We start from the raw sequence: 22,407 nt of genomic DNA, 5'->3' as shown, positions 1-22,407 counted from the left end.
TCTCCCCTGAACCCTTCAACCTCCCTTGACCTCCAACTCACCCCAAACCGTTCAGCTGCAAGGGGCAGACATAGTCCTCATCCTCACTGGTGAGGCCCAGCTCTGAGCCATAGCACTGATGTACCAGGTGCCAGAGCTCGCGAGGACTCAGCGTCTGGGGAGGCAGGATCTGGGGTTGGCTTCCATCTCACCCCAGCCAGAGCCCGGCCCACCAGATTCCCCACCAGCCCTCGGCCTCTGCAGTTCCCCTGGCTTCCACAAGGAGGCAGCCACGATCTCCCGCACCAGACCTGGCCCCAGCAAGCAGGAAACCCCTGCTACAGCCCCTCCAGGCCCTGCGCCCAGAACTCAAACCTCCCACCTCCCAAGTCCCCACAATACTCTGGCCAGAAAATGTTCCCATTTTTTTAATAACTTTTTTTTATTTTATTTTTTTGAGATGGAGTCTGGCTCTGTCGCTCAGGCTGGAGTGCAGTGGTATGATCCAGCTCACTGCAATCTCTGCCTCCTGGGTTTAAGTGATTTTCCTATCTCAGCTTCCCAAGGAGCTGGGATTACAGGTGCCCGCCACCACACCCAGCTAATTTTTGCATTTTTAGTAGAGATGGGGTTTCATCACATTGGCCAGGCTGGACTCGAACTCCTGACCTCGTGGGCACCATGATCTGCCCATCTCAGCCTCCCAAAGTGCTGGGATTACAGGCATGAGCCACCGCGCCCAGCCATGAATGTTCCCATTTTTACAGAGAATATGGAGGCCCAGGAAGGGGAAGTCATGTAGGGAAAGTCATGCGCTCAAGGTCACCAAGTGACTTGGTCAAGCCCTGCCAGACTCCAGGGCTGAGGCTCCCACCCCTATGCCATCCCGGCTCCCCGAATCTCTTCCCAAGTGTCCTCAGGAGCCTTGGGCTTTCACCCACCCACGGTCAGAGTGGCTGAATGACAGTGATGACAGATAACAGTAAGTGATCATAGCAGCAGACATTTGCTGCCTTGTCAACTAGGCGCATTCTTCTAAGGTCTTTACAGATGTGCTAACTCACTGTGTCTTCATAACCATCTGGAAATTAGGTGCTAACCTCATCATCCTTTTAAGACAATGGTGCTGAGAAGTGCAAGGTGACATGCCAAGGTCCTGCCAGGAAGTGGCAGTGCTGAGATGTGACCCTACTCTGGGCTACTCTGCTCCTAAGAGCTGACATGACTGAGTATATATTCTGGGCACAATTCTGGGTGCTGTGAAGTGGGGATGGCTCCCATTTGACAGATGGGGTTCAATCACTTGCCCCAGGGGATGGAGCTGGAACTCCGGGGATCTGCCCTGTCCTCCTTAGGGTCTGACTGTGCTCTGTCCCTCTCAGGATGCTGAATGGGACCCTCAGCACGCCTGCCTGCCCCAGGGAGATCGGAGCCTCTGAGAAGGCAGCACGTGAGTGCCGCTCAGCCAGAGGACGGGGCTGGGGCTCTCTGAGGTGCTGTGGGCCAGCCATAGCCGGTATCCTATGATGACCACCCAACCTCTATCCACGCTCCACGCTCCCCCACTGCCAGCGGAACCTGGACTTCCTTCAGGGTGAAAATCATTCCCAGCCCCAGGGAAGAATTATGACGGTTTACACCAATTCATGTCCCTTTGCCAGAGACTCAGCTTCAGGGTCAGGCGGGGCCCAGGGAGGAGCTGCAGGGGCACCGGGCCTGGTGCCCATGGAGAAGAGCTGGGCTGCCTACAGCTTGGCAAGTTCTGGGGTCCCTGGCTCCATGAACCCCCTGGGAACTCCCCATCCCCACCCAGGCCTCACCCAGGCCCACCTTTTCAAGCAGCGCATTCTGCCAGAGGCGGAAGATGAGGAGGAAGCAGCGGTCACGGGCCCCGAAGGAAGTGAAGAAATGCTGTCAGGGAGAGAGACAGAGGTGTGAGCAGGCTGGGGAGAGACCAGGACAGAGGAGAAGCGGCACCCTCATCTGCGCTGATGCCACATCTTTGTCCCCGTGAATCCACTAATTCACCTCTGCATTAGTTCCACAGAACGTCTGTCCTGCGCCCAGCCCTGCGCTGGACAATGCCGGAATCACTGGGATGGGGAGACGGCCGCTGGCCCTGTCCTTGGAGTTCCCAGTCCAGGGAGGGGACAGATGCATCTCTAGACAGGGTCAGCCCAGAGAGGCTGGGATATGATGGAGGAAGCCCAGGGAACTTTCCCAGCCTCCTTTGCCACTAAGAATGGTCAGTTGATCTTTCTTTTTTTTTTTTGAGACAGGGTCTGGCTTTGTCACCTAGGCTGGAGTGCAGTGGTGTGATCCCGGCTCACTATAGCCTCAACCTCCTGGGCTCAAGCCATCCTCCCGTCTTAGCCTCCTGAGTGAGTAGCTGGGACTACAGGTGTGTGCTACCACACCCGGTTAATTTTTGGGGGTTTTTTAAGAGACAGGGTCTCACTATGTTGCCCTGGCTAGCCTCGATCTCCTAGACCCAAGCAATCTTCCCACCTCAGCCTCCCCAAAATGCTGGGATTACAGGCATGAGCCACTGCACCTGGCCAGATCCACTTTTAACCAACAAAACACAAAGGGAAGTCTGCTGGGAAGTGTCCCCTACACCTGTCCCCCTTCTTATTGGACCGCTGGTGAGAAAGCCATCTTGCAACCAACGGACATGAGGCCACAATGACAGGGACAGGACACAGCATCAGGGGAGACTTACGAAGGGAGGGGCGGCTGAGGTGCCACATGCATGGAAGAGTTTTACTATTTCTGCTGTTCCTGAGCAGCTGTGTGAGGTGACAGGTTGCAGGGAAAGAGAGGAAAGGCTGGTGCAGGGATCAGGTCAGGGGTGATGGGCGCCTGGGCCGGGAGAACAGAAAGAAGGGGACAGCACGGAGAGAACTCAGGATGCAGCACAAACGGGGCTCTGCATGGTTGGGGGAGGCGGCCTGCTGAGAGGGGGGACCGCGTGGTCCCGTCACCGGGTCCTCCGTCACCTTCTCGCTCTCTGTACAGATCTGGATGGCATTGGGGATCAGCTTGGCCGTCTTTTCCTTCTTCAGGCATGTCACTTCCTTCAGCTGGATGGAGATCTGAGGACAGCAGAATGATCAATAGGAGCGGGGTGGGGCCTGGACGTGAGGGCCCCTGCCCCTGCACCCCGCCCCGCCGTGGGCTCACGGTGGTCTCCCAGCGGAAGATGTTGCTGTAGAAGCAGATCCAGTTCTCGGAGAGGTAGAGGCGGCCCTGGAGCAGGATCTCGCGCTGCAGGGCGCAGGAGTAATCTGAGAGTGGTCGGAGAGAGACAGGAGGACACCCGAGTCACGAGGCTGTGCTGGCGCCCGCGGGCTGGCAGGGAGTCACAGGGCCAGGCTAGGAGCTGGGACTGGGGGTCCGGGACTCACCCACAATGAGGCGTTCTGCTTCGGGCAGTTTGCTAAACAGTTTCCGGAAGTCCTCATTACGCTGCTTGTAAGTGGGGCTCAGCATCTGAGGAAGTTTGGGAGGTGAGAATCTGGATGGGGGTTCACACTCCCAATTCTGCCCCACAAAGCTCCTGGAACCCCCTCAGCCTCTTAAGTCCCTGACAGATTCCAATGCACACAACACACCAGTAACCGCAGTGACAGCTGCCATTTACAGATTTCTTACGTAAGCCAGGCCCTGCACCAAGCACCCACCAGCATCACTGACTCATTCAATGTTCCCTCCAGCCTTGTAAGGTGGAGCTGTTTCTCAAGGACAGAGAGAGGCCCAGAGAGGTTAAGTAACTCACCCAAGGTCACACAGCACATAAATAACAGCACAGAATGTGACCCTAGGTCTGCACCCACTCCATCTCAGCACGCACTCCTTGACTGCTGCAGCCTGGGGCTCCTGGCCCAGCACCCTGTCCTCCCAACCCTCCAGCAAGCCCCTTGCCCAGACACTTACACTGTACCAGCTCTGCATCTTCTGCAAAGGAAAGGAGAGGAGTCAGGATGAGCCCCTAGATCACCGGCCAGCTCCCCCCCAGCCCTCTCCCCACCCGACCTGGGTTTGCACCAACCTTGCTGTTTCGGATGAAGTTCCGGCTGCCTAGGCTCTGGGTGCTGGGGGTACCAGGCACCCCACCCTTCTCTGAGGAGCTATCCGACCCCTTCTCCACCATGGTGCCTGGTTCTGGCTCAGGTGGGGGCCGGCTTGGGGGCAGGAGCTGCAGCCGCTTCCGGAGCGATGGGGAGCTGCTTGGCGTGCTCCGGCCGGAGTGGGGTGTGGTGCTGGGGGCAGGAAGAGGAAGAGAAGTGTTAACTGGAAGAAACAGGCTGGGGTTCGGGGACAGGCCTATTTTCAGAGGCCCACCCGAATACACACCCATCCACCCAGCCATCCCGTTCCTCTTCCCAGCAGTGAGACTCAGAACATGCTCCTTAACGTCCCTGTGCTACGGTTACTTCATCAGTAATCCAGGGATAATAAATACATGTCCTCATCTGGTTGTTTTGGGGCTTAAACACATCAGGACATGTAAAGCACTTCCTTTATTTTACTTTATTTATTTTTTGTGACAGAGTCTTGCTCTGTCGCCCAGGCTGGCGTCAGTGGCATGATCTCGGCTCACTGCAACCTCCACCTCCTGAGTTCAACTGATTCTCCTGCCTCAGCCTCCCAAGTAGCTGGGACTACAGGTTCCTGCCACTACACATGGCTAACTTTTGTATTTTTAGTAGATGGGGTTTCACCATGTTGGCCAGGCTGGTCTCGAACGATCCGCCCACCTTGGCCTCCCAAGTGCTGGGATTACAGGTGCAAGCCACCATGCCCAGCCCACTTTAATTTTTTTTGAGATGGGGTCTTCCTAAGTTGCCCAAGCTGGTCTCAAAATCCTGGCCTCAAACAATCCTCTGGCCTCAGCCTCCCAAAGTGCTGGAATTACAAGCACCATGCCCAGCCCACATAAAGTAATTATCTCAGACTGTGGCATAGAGAGCTCTCGACGACGACACCTGCTATGTTTTGTTTTATTTTGAGACGGAGTTTTTCGCTCTGTCGCCCAGGCTGGAGTGCAGTGGTGTGATCTCAGCTCACTGTAACCTTCTCCTCCTGGGTTCAAGTGATTCTCCTGCCTCAACTTCCCGAGTAGCTGGGATTACAGGATCACACTACCATGCCTGGCTAATTTTTGTATTTTTAGTAGAGACACAGGTTCACCATGTCAGCCAGGCTGGTCTCAAACTCCTGACCTCAAGTGATGTGCCCACCTCAGCCTACCAAAATGCTGGGATTACAGGCGTGAGCCACCATGCCTGGCCTATACCTGCTATTAACTTCCTAATTCATACAACAAATATGTTAACTTCCTAATTCATACAACAAATATGTATTGAACAGCAACTTTCCACTCAGTTGTTGGAGCTAAACCCTAATCATCTTTCTTAATTTATTTTCCTCACCTCTCACTTCAAAATCTATTTCCATTATTTATTCTTATTTTTATTTTTAGAGATAGGGTCTCGCTCTGTCACCCAGGATGGAGTGTAGTGGCACAATCATGGCTCACTGCAGCCTCGAGCTCCTGGGCTCTAGAGATCCTCCCGCCTCAGCCTCCCGGGTAGCTGGGACTACGGGTGCACCCCCCCGCATCAGCTTTTTTATTTTTAAAACATTTTTGTACAGATAGGGTCTAGTTATGTTGCCCAGGCTGTTCTCAAACTCCTGGCCTCAAGTGATCCTCCCACTTTGGACACTACCATAGGTGCTGGTATTACAGGTGTGAGCCACTGCACCCAGCCCTATTTCCTTTTTTTTTTTTTTTTGAGACGGAGTCTCGCTCTGCCACCCAGGCTGGAGTGCAGTGGCCGGATCTCAGCTCACTGCAAGCTCCGCCTCCCGGGTTCGCGCCATTCTCCTGCCTCAGCCTCCCGAGTAGCTGGGACTACAGGCGCCCGCCACCTCGCCCGGCTAGTTTTTTGTATTTTTTAAGTAGAGACGGGGTTTCACCATGTTAGCCAGGATGGTCTCGATCTCCTGACCTCGTGATCCGCCCGTATTATTTTTAGTTTGAGATGGAGTCTCGCTCTGTCGCCCAGGCTGGAGTGCAATGGCACAATCTCAGCTCACTGCAACCTCTGCCTCCCAGGTTCAAGCGATTCTTCTGCCCCAGCCTCCCTAGTAGCTGAGATTACAGGTACCCACCATCATGCCTGGCTAATTTTTGTAGAGACGGGGTTGCACCATGTTGGCCAGGCTGGTCTTGAACTCCTGACCTCAGGTTATCCGCCCGCCTCAGCCTCCCAAAATTTTGGGATTACAGGTGTGAGCCACCGTGCCTGGCATCCATTATTTTTATTATACCCATTTCTCCCTGCTCCAGCCTCCATCACCTCCAGCCTGGACATCCCAGCAGCCTCTTCCCTGGTGTCCACCAACCAGAGGGGGCCTGTAACTGTCTCAGTCAGGTCTGAGCCCTGCCCTGGTTGCATCTCACTCCAGGTAAAAGCAGAGACCTCACCCTGGTGTGGTGATTTGGCCCTGGAACCTCGCTGACCTCATGTCCTCCCTCTCCCTGTCCTCCCTCCACCCTGGCCATCCCAGCCTGCTTTTGTCCCTAAGCTCTCCAACCTCATTCCCATGCCAAGGCCTCCACACTAGTAGTCCCTCCACCTGAATGTCCTTCCATGGCCTGGCATCACTGGCTCTGTCCTCTTCAGCTCAAATGCTCTCCTTCCCCATTATCCAGCCTAAGGCAGTCACCTCCGTTGCCACACCTCAGGTTATCTGGAGTGTCCTGCTTATTTATTGTTTGTTTACTGTCTACCCAGACTGTGACCTTCAGGAGGTCTTGGTTACCACCGGGTCCCTACAGCCCAAAACTCTAGGCACAAAGCAAATGCTCAATAAACACCGGAGGCTAAATGAGTAATCTGCACGCTGGCTGGAACTGGCATCAGCAGAGCCCGCCGGACACAGCCCCTGCCCTTGGGGAATGAGCCTTCTGGTGGGGAGGCAGACACTGAACAAACAGGACACTCCCAACTTGACTGTGCAAACACGAACTGTAATAAGGACTGTGGGGATGGCGTCGGGAACCTTAAAAGGACATTCTTTGTTGACTCCTTATCAGGAACTATGTCAAGCTCTCCGTATGATTAACTGTATTATTTCTCAAGCCGGTGCCTTTGATACTATTAACCATGCCTGCGTTACAGAGGAGGAAACTAGCTCCAAGCGGCAAACCACTTGCCGTAGGATACAGGCCTGGCTTATTTTTCTTTCTTTCTTTTTTGGAGACAAAGAGTCACCCAGGCTGGAGTGCAGTGGCACTATCTCAGCTCACTGCAACCTGCACCTCCCAGGTTCAAGTTCTGCTGCCTCAGCCTCCCGAGTAGCTGGGATTACAGGCACCCACCACCACGCCTGGCTAATTTTTTGTATTTTAGTAGAGACAGGGTTCCACCACGTTGCCCAGGCTGGTCTCGAACTCCTGAGCTCACGCAGTCCACCTGCCTCAGTCTCCCAAAGAGCTAGGAGATTACAGGTGTGAGCCACTGCACCTGGCCACAGGCTTGGTATATTTCAAGGCAGGATTCCCATTTGGGGGCCTCGATGTATTCTGGGGTGCAGGTGGGATTCCCTCCACCACCTGGGGCAACTCAAAGTTGTCTCTCTTAACTCCAAGCCTTAATATATGCCATTCTGTCTGTCCAGACCATAGTTTTTCTTTGTCTAGCAAATCCTTATTTGCCTTCAGGACTTTGGCTCATTCGTGACCCCACAGTCCCCTGGGCAGCTCCCATCCCAGACTACTCTGGGCCGTCACTCTCCGACGACAGGTCCAAGTCCCTCATGGGTCTGTGGGTCACTGCTCTGTCCCCAGCACAGTGTGGGACAGGATGCAGGGTAGGCAACACTTACAATGTAACACTTGTAAAATAAACGTGTGGAATAAAATAAATGAATAAAATAATTAAATAGCCAGTGGCCCAGGCCACTGCTTTTCCCCTGGGCCATCCCAGCAGCCTCCTCCCTGGTCTCCCTGTTCCCGTCCCTGCCCCCATCTGCAGTCGGAGGGAGCCGGGGATCACCTAAGTCCATCAGGGCCCTCCTGCCTGGTCCCTCTCTGCCCTCATCAGCCCTGCACTCCCTCTCCCAGCTCCTGCCTTGGCCGGTGCCTCTGCTCAAAATGCCCTTCCTCCCAGACATCCACATCCACAGGGCTCCCCGACCTCCCTCAGGTCTCTGCTCAGTGGACACCTTCCCCACCTCCCTACTTAACACCCCCTACCCCGCCCTCCCGATCCCCCTCCTCCCTGCTCTCTTTCTGCAAAGCGCATCTCCCTGCTGCCTCCCGGGACCTTCAGTATTTCCCCTAGTTCTTATCCATCTCTCCCCACCACACCCCCCACCCACGATGTGAGTGTCCCCATCACCTAGAGCAGGGCCTGGCGCACAGGAGGTGCTCCGTGAGCACTTACTGTTGAGGATGGCCTGGGTGATCGGCCCTCCTCCCCCACCCCTCATAGAACTTAGGTCCAGCAGGTGCACGACTCCTTGGACCCGCAGGTCTCCGGGGCAGCAGCCTGGAGTGTGGGCCCCACGGTCCAAGGAGCTTCCAGTCAAGTACAGCCACGTCCTTTCCATGTGACCCTGAGCCAGTGTCTGAAGCCTCCTGTGCCTCAGTTTCCTCTTGGGTATGATGAGAATTACAGTGCTCACCTCCTAGGGTTGCACAGAGATGGAGGTGAGGCGAATCCACAAAGCCCAGTACCTGAAAGGCACCTGGTTTAACTATGCTGCTTCCCCTCCCGCGGGGACTGGCGGACTAAAATGGAGTGTACGGCCCGGCTGCCAGCCCAGTGCACCACTGTCCATGACGCTCTGCTGACCCTGACCGGGACCTCACAAGCACTACGCCTGATGTTAGGAGCCTCCATGACTGACCCTCAACTCCAGCCTGTCACCTCTACATACCGTGCACCTGCCACAAGGAAGTGAGCAAAGCCAATACAAGTCCCTGCCTGCAGGGACCTGATGCTGTAACAGGGAAACACAGACCATCAGTAAGAAAACAAATGAGCAGGGATGGCGACCTCAGACACTGGTGAACGCCATAAAACAATGCTGCTCAGAATGGTCCCCAGAGAGCAGCAGGCAGGACTTGGAAGGTGTTCAAAAGGCAGAGTCCAGGACCACTCCCAACCTCCTGAATCAGAACTGGGGTGGGGCCAGAGATGCTGATGCACATTCAAGTTTGAGGACCACAGAGACAAGGGATGGGACAACTAGGGGGGCAGAGATGCTTTTAAAATTTTTTTTAGAGACAGGGTCATACTCTGTCACCCACTCTGTCACTGCAGTACACTGGCGAAATCATGGTTAACTGCAGCTCCGAACTCCTGGGCTCAAGCAATTCTCAAGCCTCAGCCTCCCAGGTCACTCCAGGACCGAACTCTTGGGCTCAAGTAATCCTCCAGCCTTAGCTTCCCAAGTAGCTGGGACTACAGTCTCACACCACCACGCCTAGCTGAAATTTAAAGTTTTTGTAGAGGTGGGGTCTTGCTATGTTACCCAGGCTGGTCTCAAACTCCTGAACTCAAGTGATCCTCCCACCTTGGCCTCCTAAAGTGCTGGGATTAAAGGCATGAGCCACTGTGCCCAACCAATTTCTTTAGTAAGAGTCAGCAAAAGCCTCCCTGAACAAAGCCCACTTGTTCACCTGAGGACAAAGAACAGATGTGGCAAAGGCTGGGAGACTGTTCCAGGTGCAGAACATCAAGTTCAGGGACAGGACTGAGCCTGGCAGGTCTGAGCATGAGTGAGGTGGCCAGTGGGGCTGGGGGAGCAGCGGAGGTGCACAGGCCTGGTGATCCTGGTCGGGAGTTTGGCTTCACCCAGACAGCACTGGTGAGCAGGGAGGGACTCTTAAGTATCAGGGACCACATCCTCCCCTGTCTGCTTTTCTCAGCCCTCTAGCCTGAAACACAGACCTGCCCTACTTTCCCACAACCACAGGTCTAGGGGCAGGGCCTGGGGGAAGGAAGCTTGAGGAGAGGCTCAAGGCACACAGACAGGGCAAGGACCACGCCCCCAGTTTTTGCTCCAGGGCTGGGCAAAGAGGAAGTACTCAAGGGCGGGCCCTGGGGTTGCCTAACCCGGCTAGCTGAAGGCAGAGTGAAGGGAGGAGCCTGGGGGCAGTTATAGGGGTGGGGAGACTCGGAAGGGATGGGGTTTTGCTACAGCAGGCACCTGACCTCCAACTTCCTAGGCCCCAATGGGCCTAGAGCTGCCTCTGATCAGAAAAGGGCAGATGCATCCACAGGTGTGCATAAATGGGAACCTCGATGATGAGAGTCACACAGTAGGTGTCAGGGGTAAACTGCATTTCCCTACAATTGCAAGGAGTCTCTTTCCTCTCTCTCATGTGCACGTGCGCACGCACGCACAGAGCAACAGCATCACAGGTATGCTACAGAGAGCCACAAATTACACACACACACACACCTGCAGCATTGCTAGTCTGCTACAGTTACATGGCAATTTCCCAGAAAAGTTATCCAGACACATGCATGTGTACACACAGACACAGAGCTGCAGAGGGTCACAGAAACAAACAGCGACCCACAGAAAGTCCCCGATAAATTATATTCACACACACAGGCAGGAGGAAATCTCAGCCAAGAGCTGAAGACAGCCATACTGTGAGACTGGTCCCAAAAGACCCCAGGTGACACATACATAGTCCCAGGTAAATCAGGTCCCACGGTCGGCCAACATCCCCACTAAGTTGTCCCTGTGCCTGCATGGGGCTCACTGTCTGGCAGGGAAGACAGAGCAAAGGCTACTTCTAAAGTGGCAAGGGGCTGGGCACAGTGGCTGATGCCTGTAATCCCAGCACTTTGGGAGGCTGAGGTGAGTGGATCACTCGAGGTCGGGAGTTCGAGACCAGCCTGACCAACATAGTGAAACCCCATCTCTACTAAAAATACAAAAATTAGCCAGGTGTGGTGGCAAGCGCCTGTAATCCCAGCTACTCGGGAGGCTGAGGCAGGAGAATCGCTTGAACCCAGGAGGCGGAGGTTGCAGTGAGCCGAGATCGTGTCACAGCACTCCAGCCTGGGCGACAGAGCAAGACTGCGTCTAAAAAAAGAAGAAAAGAAAAAGAAAAAATACAGTGGCAAGAGGTGGAGGTGTCAGTGGCTGTCGCTGGTGGAGAGCCCGGGCGCTCGCACAGTCAAGCAGGACTTGGGAATAATGCAGCCCAGCGGGGTGTGGATCTCGAGGACACAGCGGCCAGGTAGTGGAATAATGTGTGGCACATGCTATACTAACTGTAACAGGTGGACATCGTCAGTTATCATTATGCCCTCCAAAGTGCCCTAGGTACTCCCAGGATCTTAGAAGGGAGGGTCCCAAGCCCACAGAGAGCCACAAGAGGTCTCACACTGTTCACACACACACACAAAACCACAGAGGGTCTCAGCTGTACACAGAGAGGCCTAGGTACCACTCAGTACGTCACAAAGGGATACACAAGGGAATGTTCACACAAAGATGGAATCAGATGTAAGTTACAGTCACACTCACAGAGCCCCAGACACACAACAATGTCACAAATGGACACACACAGGTAACTTACATTGGCACACAGAGCTAAATGAGTTTCAAGCCAGGCACGGTGGCTCATGCCTGTAATCTCAGCACCATGGGAGGCCGAGGCGGGTGGACCACCTGAGGACAGGAGTTCAAGACCAGCCTGGCCAATGTGGGGAAACGCCATCTCTACCAAAAATACAAAAATTAGCCAGGCGTGGTGGCACGCGCCTGTAATCCCAGCTACTAGGGAGGCTGAGGCTGGAGAATTGCTTGAACCCAGGAGGCGGAGGTTGCAGTGAGCTGAGATCGCGCCACTGCACTCCAGCCTGGGCAACAGAGCCAGACTCTGTTTCAAAAAAAAAAAGAGTTTCAGAGCTAAATTACAAGCATATGCAGGCACAGAGGGTCACGGTAGAACCCGGAGCCCCAGGCACACTTGTACACACACCACTAAGTCACAATGGGAAGCACACTGGTAACTTACAGCGACGTTTGGAGCCACAGATGGAATTAATGGTAAAACACACACAGCCCAAGAGGGATCAGGGCTGCTACACACAGTAGCTCCAGACACACGTACACACACTCCAACGTCACACTCAGACACACAGGGGTAATTTATATTTGCACAGGGAGCCACAGATGGAATGAGACACAGGACACGCGGACACAACCAGCTGCTCACAGCCACAGACTTGGAACCCCAGACACACACAGGTAACTTACAGTAACATACAGAGCCGCGGTCGGAATTAATGGTAAGTTACACACAGGAACCCTATCAGAGGCCCAAAGCTGCTACAGGCTAGCAGCCCCAGACACATGGACACACACTGGCAAGACAATTCAGAGTCGGAAGCACATGCGCCCACCTGGACCGGAAAGGGAGTAAGAAGTCAATTCCAAGCACACAGGACCCCCCGCCCCCCATGATCTCAAGCACGGGGGAGACGCAGGAAGCCCCCACCCCCGGCAGCCGCGAGACCCACAACAGTCGAGGACAGTGGGAGGGGGCCCAGCCAGGAAGGGGCTGCTCCGGGCGCCCCCAGAGCTCCGCGGCCTGTGGGCCTGGGCTGGTCCCGATACTCCCTCCATCCCAGGCCAGAGCCCCAGTTCTGCCTCGCGTTCACCCCTCGCTTACCAGGCAGGGGGGTGCCAGGCCTGGGGGCCCTCCCCGCAGGCCGCCCTCCCCGCCAGATGAGCCGGCGGGCCCCCAGCCAAACCCCGCAATCCAGTGCGTCGCTGGCCGGCAGTGGCGACCCAGATCTCAGGCCCTGCCCTGCGTCCGCGCCCCACCCCCCAACTGCACCCCTCGCCCGGGGGCCCCCTGCCCCGCCCCCACCTCCATCGCCCCGGCCAGGGCCACGTGCAGAGGCCCCCGACCTCTGCAGCGGCCGCGCCGCCTCCTCCCCGAGCCCGCGGCGCCCCCTCCCTCCGGTGGCCTCCCCGGCGCGCCCGGTCCCTGAGCCCCGGCCGCCAGGTCCTTACTCGAACATGGATGCGGCGCGGCGGGCGCGCCCCGGGCGCAGGGCAGGGCAGGGCAGGGCCGGGCTGCGCGGGGCTGGGCTGCGCTGGGCGTCCCCGCAGGGCACCGGCCTGGCCTTCCGCGGCCGCCGCCCCCACCCGACCCAACCGCCCGCACAAAAGGCCGGAGCCGCCGGAGGCCGCCGCGGCGTCAGCGACACCCCCTTCCTTCCCCCGCCCCGCCGCGTCACGGCGCCGCCCCCCGCCCGGGAGGGAAGGCGGGGAGGGGCCGCCGAGGCCTAGAAGGAGGGAGAAGCCGGGGAGAGAGGGACTGGACAGAGAAGGGGCGACAGAGGGGCAGAGAGACAGAGAAGGAGACAAAGAGACTTTATTAAAACCAAACATCGTGGAGGCAGCTGCCTGCCGCAAAAAGCCACCTCCCCTAGTACCTAGAAAAGGGTCCCCAGCAACTACTATGCCCCTGGCCAGGAGCTCCCGGACCTCCCAAGGAGGAACCTGAGAGCCGGGGCAAAGGTGGGGGAGGACTGGAGATGCTGGGAAACTGAGGTGTGTGTATTGGGGAGGGAGCCCGAAGCTGGCGGGAAGGGGTGGGGCCTTTTGGCCTCCTCCTTCCCTCTCCCAGTCTCTGAGCCCGGGTTCCTGGTCCCAGGAGGTCCTGTGCCTCCGTTTCTAGGGACTTCCCAGTCTCGGTCGGCCAGTCCAAGTACTAAGTCAGAATCCAGCCTCCCTAGCTCTTATCTGTGCTGAGACCTTGGGCTCATCATCCCAGTGCTGGGAGTCCCACTGACTAGGTGGTAAGGGCTTTTCCCGGGGACAGCGCAGGAACGGGCAAAAGCAGTCCTTTTACGGAAGGAGAAGCCCGGCCTGTAAGCTGGGAAGTGACTTGGGGTCACCCGGTAGGTAGCCGGCAGAGTTGGATTCGATCCTGCCCTGACGCCATAACTTGCGTCCCCCACTCTGCAAGAGGTCAGAGTCGTGGTGTCCTGGACTTCTGGCCCAACCGCTCAGAAATGCGAGTCCCACCTCACAGCTCCGGGCCGTGGCTCCCCAGCGCTCTCCAGGGTACGCTGTCCCCGCCTCTTTTGAAAAAACGCCCTTCCCATCGCTCTACATCAACCCTTCCCCTCCTCCTGCAAGAGAACCCCACCTGACTTCTCCATTTTGATGAATGGCAGGCCCAGAACTTCGGAGTCTTTCCTGACCTTCTCCTTTCCTTCACACCACATCCAATCTGTCACAAACTCTGTGGGCTCCACGTATAAAATCAAATCGCTCCAGATTCTAAACTCTTCTTCCTCCACTGCCCACACCCTGGCCCAGCCTCCATCCTCTCCTGCCTGGACATCCCAGCAGTCTCCTGCCTGATCTCCCTGCTCCCATCCCTGCCTCTACTGTCTGTTCTCACCTGCAGCCAGAGAGCGCCTGGGACCACCTGAGTCAGGTAACAACCCTCCTGGCTCAGAGCTCTGCCCCAGCTGTACCTCACTCCAGGTAAAAGCAAAGTCCTCACCTTGGCACCCAAGGCCCCTGTCAGCTGTCTGACTTCAGCTCCTCATCGCACCCCCCAACCCCGCTCATGCCCTCCATCCCGCATTCCCGCTGTTCTAACTCACCAGGCACCTTCCTGTCTCCTACCCAAGACCTTTGCACCAGCTATTCCCTCTGCTTGGACAGCACCACCCCCCCCCACCTCACCCCCGCCATGCCCTACCTCCCGTGCTACTCCCCATCCCCCAAACCCCCCATCCCGCATCTGACATTTGCTGCCTCCCACCCGCCAATGTCAAAGAGGCCCTCCTCCCACCACCTTCCTCTATCCAACTGATCTCTTTAGATTTCTCTTTGGTCTGTTTCTTCTGTAATGCTTTTACTTTGTTAATTAAAGAATATTTATTTCAGGTCGGGCGCAGTAGCTCATGCCTGTAATCCCAGCACTTTGGGAGGCCAAGGCAGGTGGATCATCTGAGATCAGGAGTTCGAGACCAGCCTGGCCAACATGGTGAAACCCCATCTCTACTAAAAATACAAAAAAGTTAGCCAGGTGTAGTGACTTGCGCCTAAAATCCCAGTTACCCAGGAGGCTGAGGCAGGAGAATTGCCTGAACTCGGGAGGTGGAGGTTGCAGTGAGCCAAGATCACGCCACTGCACTCCAGCCTGGACAACAGAGCAAGACTCCATCTCAAAAAAAAAAAAAAAAGGAAAAAAATATAACGGTCCTCTGTGTCCCCTGTACCTATATAGAATAGATGTGGACATTTTGCCATTTTGCTTCAGGTCCTTGTTTTAAAAGAAATAAGTGATTACAGTTACAACCAAAGGCCTGGCTCCCCATCCCTCCTTTCCCTTCCCGTGTCCGCCAAGGAGCCTGCTGCCTGCCCTGCAGTTAGTGTGTTTCCTTCCTGTGCTTTTTTTTTTTTTTTTTTTTTTTTTTTTGAGACAAGGTCTTGCTCAGTCGCTCAGGCTGGAGTAATTCAGTGGCTCGATCTCGGCTCACTGCAGCCTCCACCTCCTGGGTTCAAGCCATTCTCTCACCCCAGCTTCCTGAATAGCTGGGATTACAGGCACGCGCTACCACGCCTGGCTAATTTTTGTGTTTTTAGTAGAGATGGGGTTTCACCATGTTGGCCAGGCTGGTCTCGAACTCCTGACTTCAGGTGATCTGTCTGCCTTGGCCTCCCAAAGTGCTGGGATTACAGGCGTGAGCCAGCACGCCTGGCCCCTGTGCACTTTTCTGTCCTTTTGCTACATCAGGAGGCATCCACCAACAATATCGCCCATTATCCAGTGTCCTTTTTAAAAGATACATGATTAGGCTTCCTCTGTTTCATTTGCAACTTGCTCTCCCCCATCATCAGCGTTTCTGCAATTTCTCCACATCCATGCACAAAGCTCTGCTTCATAAACTTTAACTCTTATCGAGTGTCCCTTGTTGGAAGAAACCACAGTGGCTACTTCTGTTCAGGGTCAGTAGAGTTCTTTCCTCTTCCCCCTATGGCCCTGAACCTCCCATTTTCTGTCTCCTTGTACCAGAGGTAGTGTTTCTTTGCAGAAGTTGTGTTTAAACTTTCTTTTTTTCTTTGTTTTCTTCTTCTTCTTCTCTTGCTCCTTTTTTTTTTGCCTGTGATCTATAGCAGGAAATACCTTTCACATGGGCTTCCAGCACGCACTTAGAAATACACATAATGCCACGGAAGTTGTAAGAAACCACACTTACCCTCACTAGGCCTTATGCATGGTGTTATTTGCAATTCTATTTTATGCTGATTTGGATAAAGAAGTGCTGATTGCAGTCGGGTGCTGCGTCTCACAATCTCAGCACTTTGGGAGGCTGAGGAGGGTGCATCACCTGAGCTCAGGAGTTCAAGACCAGCCTGGGCAACATGGTCAGACCTCGTCGCTACTAAAAATACAAAAAAATAGACGGGTATGGTGGTGCACATCTGTGGTCCCAGCTACTGGGTGGAGGGGGGAGCGATGGAAGTTGCAGTGAGCCAAGATCGTGCCACTGCACTTCAGCCTGGGTGACAGAGATGCTGTCTCAAAAAGGAAAGAAAGTGCTGATTGCAATTCACTATATTAGTTTTATGGCCCTTAAATGGGTCTTGACCCACAGTTTGAAAAACACTGGGTGGGGTTCCCCTCCACCCATCCACTCGTTTTTTGTTTGTTTGTTTGTTTGTTTTGAGATGGAGTCTCGCTCTGTCACCCAGGCTGGAGTGCAGTGGCCGGATCTCAGCTCACTGCAAGCTCCGCCTCCCGGGTTTACGCCATTCTCCTGCCTCAGCCTCCCGAGTAGCTGGGACTACAGGCGCCCGCCACCTCGCCCGGCTATTTTTTTGTATTTTTTAGTAGAGACGGGGTTTCACCGTGTTAGCCGGGATCGTCTCTCGATCTCCTGACCTCGTGATCCGCCCATCTCGGCCTCCCAAAGCGCTGGGATTACAGGCTTGAGCCACCGCGCCCGGCCGTTTGTTTGTTTTTTGAGACAGTCTTGCTCTGTCGCCCAGGATGGAGCAGTGGCGCAATCTTGGCTCACTGCAACCTCTGCCTGCCAGGTTCAAGCGAACCGCCTGCCCCAGCCTCCTGAATAACTGGAATTACAGATGCCCACCACCATTGCTGGCTAATTTTGTATTTTTAGTCAAGATAGGGTTTCACCATGTTGGCCAGGCTGATCTTGAACTGCTGACCTCAGGTGATCCACCGGCTTCGGCCTCCCAAAGTGCTGGGATTATAGGCATGAACCACTGCGCCCAGCTTCCCCTCCATTCTTACTAGGCAGGACTCAGCTGAGCTCACTCATAGCTGGTTGTCCCAATGCACACCCTCAGTTTTTACCTTTTGTTTGTGCATCTGTTTCGTGGCTTTGAGTCAGCGCTCTGTGGGACTAAGGTTGCGCTCTGACCCGCAGCCACAAGGAACCCACCCTTGACAGAGAGAACCCTCCCTAGACAGAGAGACTCTCTTTCCCGTCCCACTGCCCAAGTCTGACCTGTCCTGGGACGGACTCTGTGGGTCTGGCGTCCTCAGCTGCTGCCGGCGTTGGAGGGTTGGGGTGCAGGCAGGGGACTCCCCATCACTGGATGGTGTTATGTGAATGATGGGCACTTCCAGGAGCTTCCAGGACTCAGAGGCCAGGCCCTGGGCCCTGTCACCCTGTGGCTGCTGCTTCCGCTGCCCAGCTGGGAGGGCAGGCGAGCCCTGGGGACTCCCCTGTGCCAACAGGGTCTCCCAAGGCATCAGGGGCAGGACCTCATCCATGAGGAGAGTCTGGAAAGCGGTGTGGTCTCTGGGAGACAGAAAAGAGAGGTGAGAGGTAGAGTTCCTGCTTAAGCCCCTTACCACCTTCCCCTGTGGCTCCACTAAGAGAAATGAGCTATGATTAAGAGCACAGTTGGGGACCAGGCGCAGTGGCGTATGCCTATAATCCCAGCTCTCTGGGAGACTGAGGTAGAAGGATCACTTGAAGCCAGGAGTTTGAGACTAGTCTGGGCAGCATAGCAAGACCCTATCTCTACAAAAAGTTAAAAATTAGCTAGGCATGGTGGCACATCCCTATAGCCCTGGCTACTCAGGAGGCTGAGGCGGTAGGATCGTATGAGAGTCCCAGAATTTGAGGCTGCAGTGAGCTATAATTGTGCCACTGCACTCCAAACTGGGCAACAGAGCGAGACCCTGTCTCAGGAAAAAAAAAAAAAAAGGATCATGATCTTGGGGTCAGAGAGATCTGCATGGGATTACCACCTCTGCTGCCTTCCTTCCCTTATGACCCCAAGCCTGTTTCCTCTTTTGGAAACTTGAGATCCTGATAGGACCCCGTAGGATGGCCAGACAGTATCTGGAGGGCTCTGACATGCAAGGCGCTAGGCCAGGGCCCCAACACAGTAAGTGCCCAGTTAATCCCATTTGCCTGTAGCTGGAACTGAGGTTTACCGAACCACATAGCGCCTATCTCATCTGTGGGGGGCCTGGGCAATTTTTTCGGAAAGCCCTGGGTGCTCTCTGTACCCACTCGTGCCCTGTGTCCCTTCCACACAAAGGGCCAGGAAGGAGCCAGGCCTCAGTGGGCACCAGAGGCCCGGCCTGGGTAACAGCTGGCTGAACAGACAGACAGGCCGAACAGGGATTCCCCTTCCCTGTCTGCCTAGCAGTTACGCCTCCCGAGACAAACAAAGGGAGGTGGCCAGCTGGGGCCTTCTGGGCCCGGGAGGAAGCCAGGCCAGTTCCTGAGCTGTGGCGGTGATGTTGGAGACTGCCTGGGTCTGGGGAGGCCAGACTGCAGTCTCTCTGTCCTCAAGACAGGGGCTTCTTGGCACCCAGCTGTTCAGGGAATAGGGAAGGGAGGACCTTCAGGAACCAGAGAGGGTTTCCCCCGTTTTGGAAAAGACCTTGACCCCTACAGGCCAGGCCTGGCTCTTCCCAGGCACCTGAGTATCCCAATACCCCTACCTTATGGGGTCCTCCTCCTGTCCACACAGGGTTCAGACTTGCAGGGAAAGGGCGGTAGACCAGGCACTTCCTTTCCCCTAGGAGTCCTAGCTGGGCCAGAGTCATGACCTTGCAGGCTGGAATAGTCATGACCATGTCCGGCTAGAGTCATGTTACTCTCTGGCCAGCTGCTCCTGGGAGAAAGGACAGAGTGGGGATGGAGGTGGAGGTGCTTGTACTAAGGAGGAGGCAGAAGGAACCCCTCTCATCCTTCCATTCTTAGCTGTACAGGGAGGATAGGCTACCTACCCCAGGCCTCTTGTGGTCCATCTCTCGTGTTGGTCTGTGGCCAGCCACAGTGTAGCACATCCAACTACACTGGAGCCCAGGTCCCTAGACAGAGAGGCCCCCTTTCCCATCCCACTGCCCAGGTCTGACCTGTTTCAGGACAGACTCTGCAGGTTTGGAGTCCTCAGCTGTTGCAAACATCGTAGGGGCGTCCCCCAACTCCAACTCCCCAAGAATGCTCCTCCAAGTTCAGAAAATACCGCCAGGTGGCCGAATCCAAATTCCAGTCCTTGTCTTCCCCAACTGCTCTTAGAAGCCCTGACCCTGGGAGATGCTTCTTCCTCCTGGAAGGCTCCCTTGGCCACTGTGATGTCACAGTTTCCTCTTCTCCCACCTCGGGCAGCTCCATCTCGTTTCATGCACAACTCCTGCGCCTCTCCCTGGTCCGTAAAAGCTGGCATTCCGCATGGCTGAGGTCTGGGAACTTCTCTCTTACTTTTCCAGTTTCTTTTTTTTTTTTGAGATGGAGTCTTGCTCTGTTGCCCAGACTGGAGTGCAATGGCACGATCTTGGCTCACTGCAACCTCTACTGCCCAGATTCTAGCAATTCTCTGACTTCAGCTTCCCAAGTAGCTGGGATTACAGGCATGCATCACCATGCCTGGCTAATTTTTGTATTTTTTTTAGTAGAGACAGGGTTTCACCATGTTGGCCAGGTTGGTGCCAAACTCCTGACCTCAAGTGATTCGCCCGCCTCGGCCTCCCAAAGTGATAGGATTACAGGCATGAGCCACCGTGCATGGCCATTTTCCAGTTTTATTATATGAGAATTGACGTATACCCATAGATGTGGGTTATAATGTATAACAATAAAATGTTATAAGATATGGGGTGTATAACAATAAAACGACCCCCTGACTCCATCCACCAATTCAGTTTGAGAACCAGCACATCACCAGGGAGTACCCTGTGACTGCCTTGGGCCCCTCCCCATTCCACTTTTGTCTCGCTTTCAGAAGTCTCCATTGCCCTTTGTTTGATGGTTATCATTCCCTTACATTTTTATTTTTATTTATTTATTTGTTAGAGACAGGGTTTCACTCTCTCTCCAGACTGCCATCATACTCATTACAGCCTCCAACTCCTGGACTCAAGCAATCCTCCTGCCTCAGCCTCCTGAGTAGCTGGGACTACAGATTTGTACTGTCACTCTTGGCCAATTTTTAAATTTTTGGTAGAGATGAGGTCTCCCTATATTGCTCAGGCTGGTCTTCAACTCCTGGGCTCAAGTGATTCTCCTGCTTCAGCTTCCCCAAGTGATGAGATTACAGGCACACACCACCACACATGGCTAATTTTTAAAATTTTTTGTAGAAGTGGGGTTTTGCCATGTTGCCGAGGCTGCTCTTGAACTCCTGGGCTCAAGCGATTCTCCTGCCTCAGCCTCCCAAAGTGCTGGGATTACAGGCATGCACCACCACACCTGGCTACTTTTTTTTTTTTGTAGAGATAGGGTTTTGCCATATTGCCCAGGCTCATCTTAAACTCCTGGGCTCAAGTGATCCTCCTGCCTCAGCCTCCCAAAGTGCTGAGATTACAGGCATGATCTCCCATGCCAAGCCCAGTCCCTTACTTTTTTTTCTTTTTCTTTTTTTTTTTTTTTTTGAGACGGAGTCTTGCTCTGTCACCCAGGCTGGAGTGCAGTGGCCGGATCTCAGCTCACTGCAAGCTCCGCCTCCCGGGTTTACGCCGTTATCCTGCCTCAGCCTCCCGAGTAGCTGGGACTACAGGCGCCCGCCACCTCGCCCGGCTAGTTTTTTTGTATTTTTTAGTAGAGACGGGGTTTCACCGTGTTAGCCGGGATCGTCTCTCGATCTCCTGGCCTCGTGATCCGCCCGTCTCGGCCTCCCAAAGTGCTGGGATTACAGGCTTGAGCCACCGCGCCCGGCCTTTTTTTTTCTTTTTTTTGAGACGGAGTCTCGCTCTGTCGCCCAGGCTGGAGTGCAGTGGTGCCATCTCGGCTCACTGCAAGCTCCGCCTCCCGGGTTCACCGCCATTCTCCTGCCTCAGCCTCCTGAGTAGCTGGAACTACAGGTGCCTGCCACCACGCCCAGCTAATTTTTTTGTATTTTTAGTAGAGATGGGGTTTCACCGTGTTAGCCAGGACGGTCTCGATCTTCTAACCTCGTGATCTGCTCGCCTCGGCCTCCCAAAGCCAGTCCCTTACTTTTTAAATAGTTATTATCATATTGGTATGCATCTCTAAACAATATGATTTTTAGTTTTCCTTGCTTTTGAGCATTTATTTATTTATTTATTTAAGACAGAGTTTCATTCTTGTTGCCCAGGCTGGAATACAATGGCGTGATCTTGGCTCACTGAAACTTCTGCCTCCTGGGTTCAAGTGATTCTCCTGCCTCGGCCTCCTGAGTAGCTGGGATTACAGGCATGCACCATCACGCCAGGCTAATTTTGTATTTTTAGTAGAGACGGGGTTTCTCCATGTTGATCAGGCTGGCCTCGAACTCCTAACTGTCATGCGCGTCCGTGTGAAGAGACAACCAAACAGGCTTTGTGTGAGCAACAAGGCTGTTTATTTCACCTGGGTGCAGGCGGGCTGAGTCAGTGAAGGGAGATAAGGGTGGGGCCGTTTTATAGGATTTGGGTAGGTAAAGGAAAATTACAGTCAAAGGGGGGTTCTCTGGCGGGCAGGAGTGGAGGTCACAAGGTGCTCAGTGGGGGAGCTTTTTGAGCCGGGATGAGCCAGGAAAAGGAATTTCACAAGATAATATCATCGCTTAAGGCAAGGACCAGCCATTTTCACTTCTTTTGTGGTGGAATGTCATCGGTTAAGGTGAGGCAGGGCATTTGCACTTCTTTTGTGATTCTTCAGTTACTTCAGGCCATCTGACGTGCAAGTCACAGGGGATGTGATGGCTTGGCTTGGGCTCAGAGGCCTGACACTGACCTTAGGTAATCTGCCTGCCTTGACCTCTCAAAGTGCTGGGATTACAGGCATGAGTCACTGCACCTGGTTGAGCTCTTAAAAATAAAATCATACCATTTGTCATCTTTTGTGACTTGGTTTTCTTACATTATTCCTAAGATTCATCCACATGGCTGCAGGTTAACTACACTTCATCAATTTTTGC

At 54.5% G+C, this 22,407-nt stretch overlaps 1 protein-coding gene and 1 long non-coding RNA gene across 17 annotated transcripts in view; one reads left to right on the top strand and one right to left on the bottom strand.

Annotated features, from left to right (window-relative positions):
- The window catches only part of GRAMD1A (GRAM domain containing 1A), a 32,220-nt gene extending 13,061 nt beyond the window's left edge, over positions 1 to 19,159 (bottom strand). For 3 of the 16 annotated variants that reach the window (XM_077982156.1, XM_077982157.1, XM_077982159.1), the window contains exons 1-7: positions 13,042 to 13,236; positions 4,010 to 4,241; positions 3,387 to 3,471; positions 3,163 to 3,266; positions 2,979 to 3,074; positions 1,810 to 1,890; positions 42 to 154 (exon numbers count right to left, since the gene is read on the bottom strand). In XM_077982156.1, coding sequence (XP_077838282.1) covers positions 42 to 154; positions 1,810 to 1,890; positions 2,979 to 3,074; positions 3,163 to 3,266; positions 3,387 to 3,471; positions 4,010 to 4,241; positions 13,042 to 13,049 — 719 coding nt within the window. In that variant the 5' untranslated portion in view covers positions 13,050 to 13,236. Of the gene's footprint in view, positions 1 to 41; positions 155 to 1,809; positions 1,891 to 2,978; positions 3,075 to 3,162; positions 3,267 to 3,386; positions 3,497 to 3,915; positions 3,937 to 4,009; positions 4,242 to 12,694; positions 12,966 to 13,041; positions 13,237 to 17,531; positions 17,829 to 18,988 lie in introns of those variants that run through there. The other 13 variants (XM_015123540.3, XM_015123541.3, XM_015123542.3 and 10 more) reach the window with 12 other exon arrangements.
- On the top strand, positions 4,798 to 12,480 carry LOC144337413 (uncharacterized). Its single transcript, XR_013410502.1, has 3 exons — positions 4,798 to 5,032; positions 5,503 to 5,815; positions 11,950 to 12,480. It is a non-coding gene; the product is annotated as an uncharacterized LOC144337413 (long non-coding RNA).
- Positions 19,160 to 22,407: the final 3,248 nt, after the last annotated feature.

Source organism: Macaca mulatta, chromosome 19 (genome assembly GCF_049350105.2).
Source record: "Macaca mulatta isolate MMU2019108-1 chromosome 19, T2T-MMU8v2.0, whole genome shotgun sequence".
Classification (NCBI taxonomy): domain Eukaryota; kingdom Metazoa; phylum Chordata; class Mammalia; order Primates; family Cercopithecidae; genus Macaca; species Macaca mulatta.
Note: the sequence above shows the minus strand (reverse complement) of the source record. Positions and strands in the feature narration are given on the sequence as shown.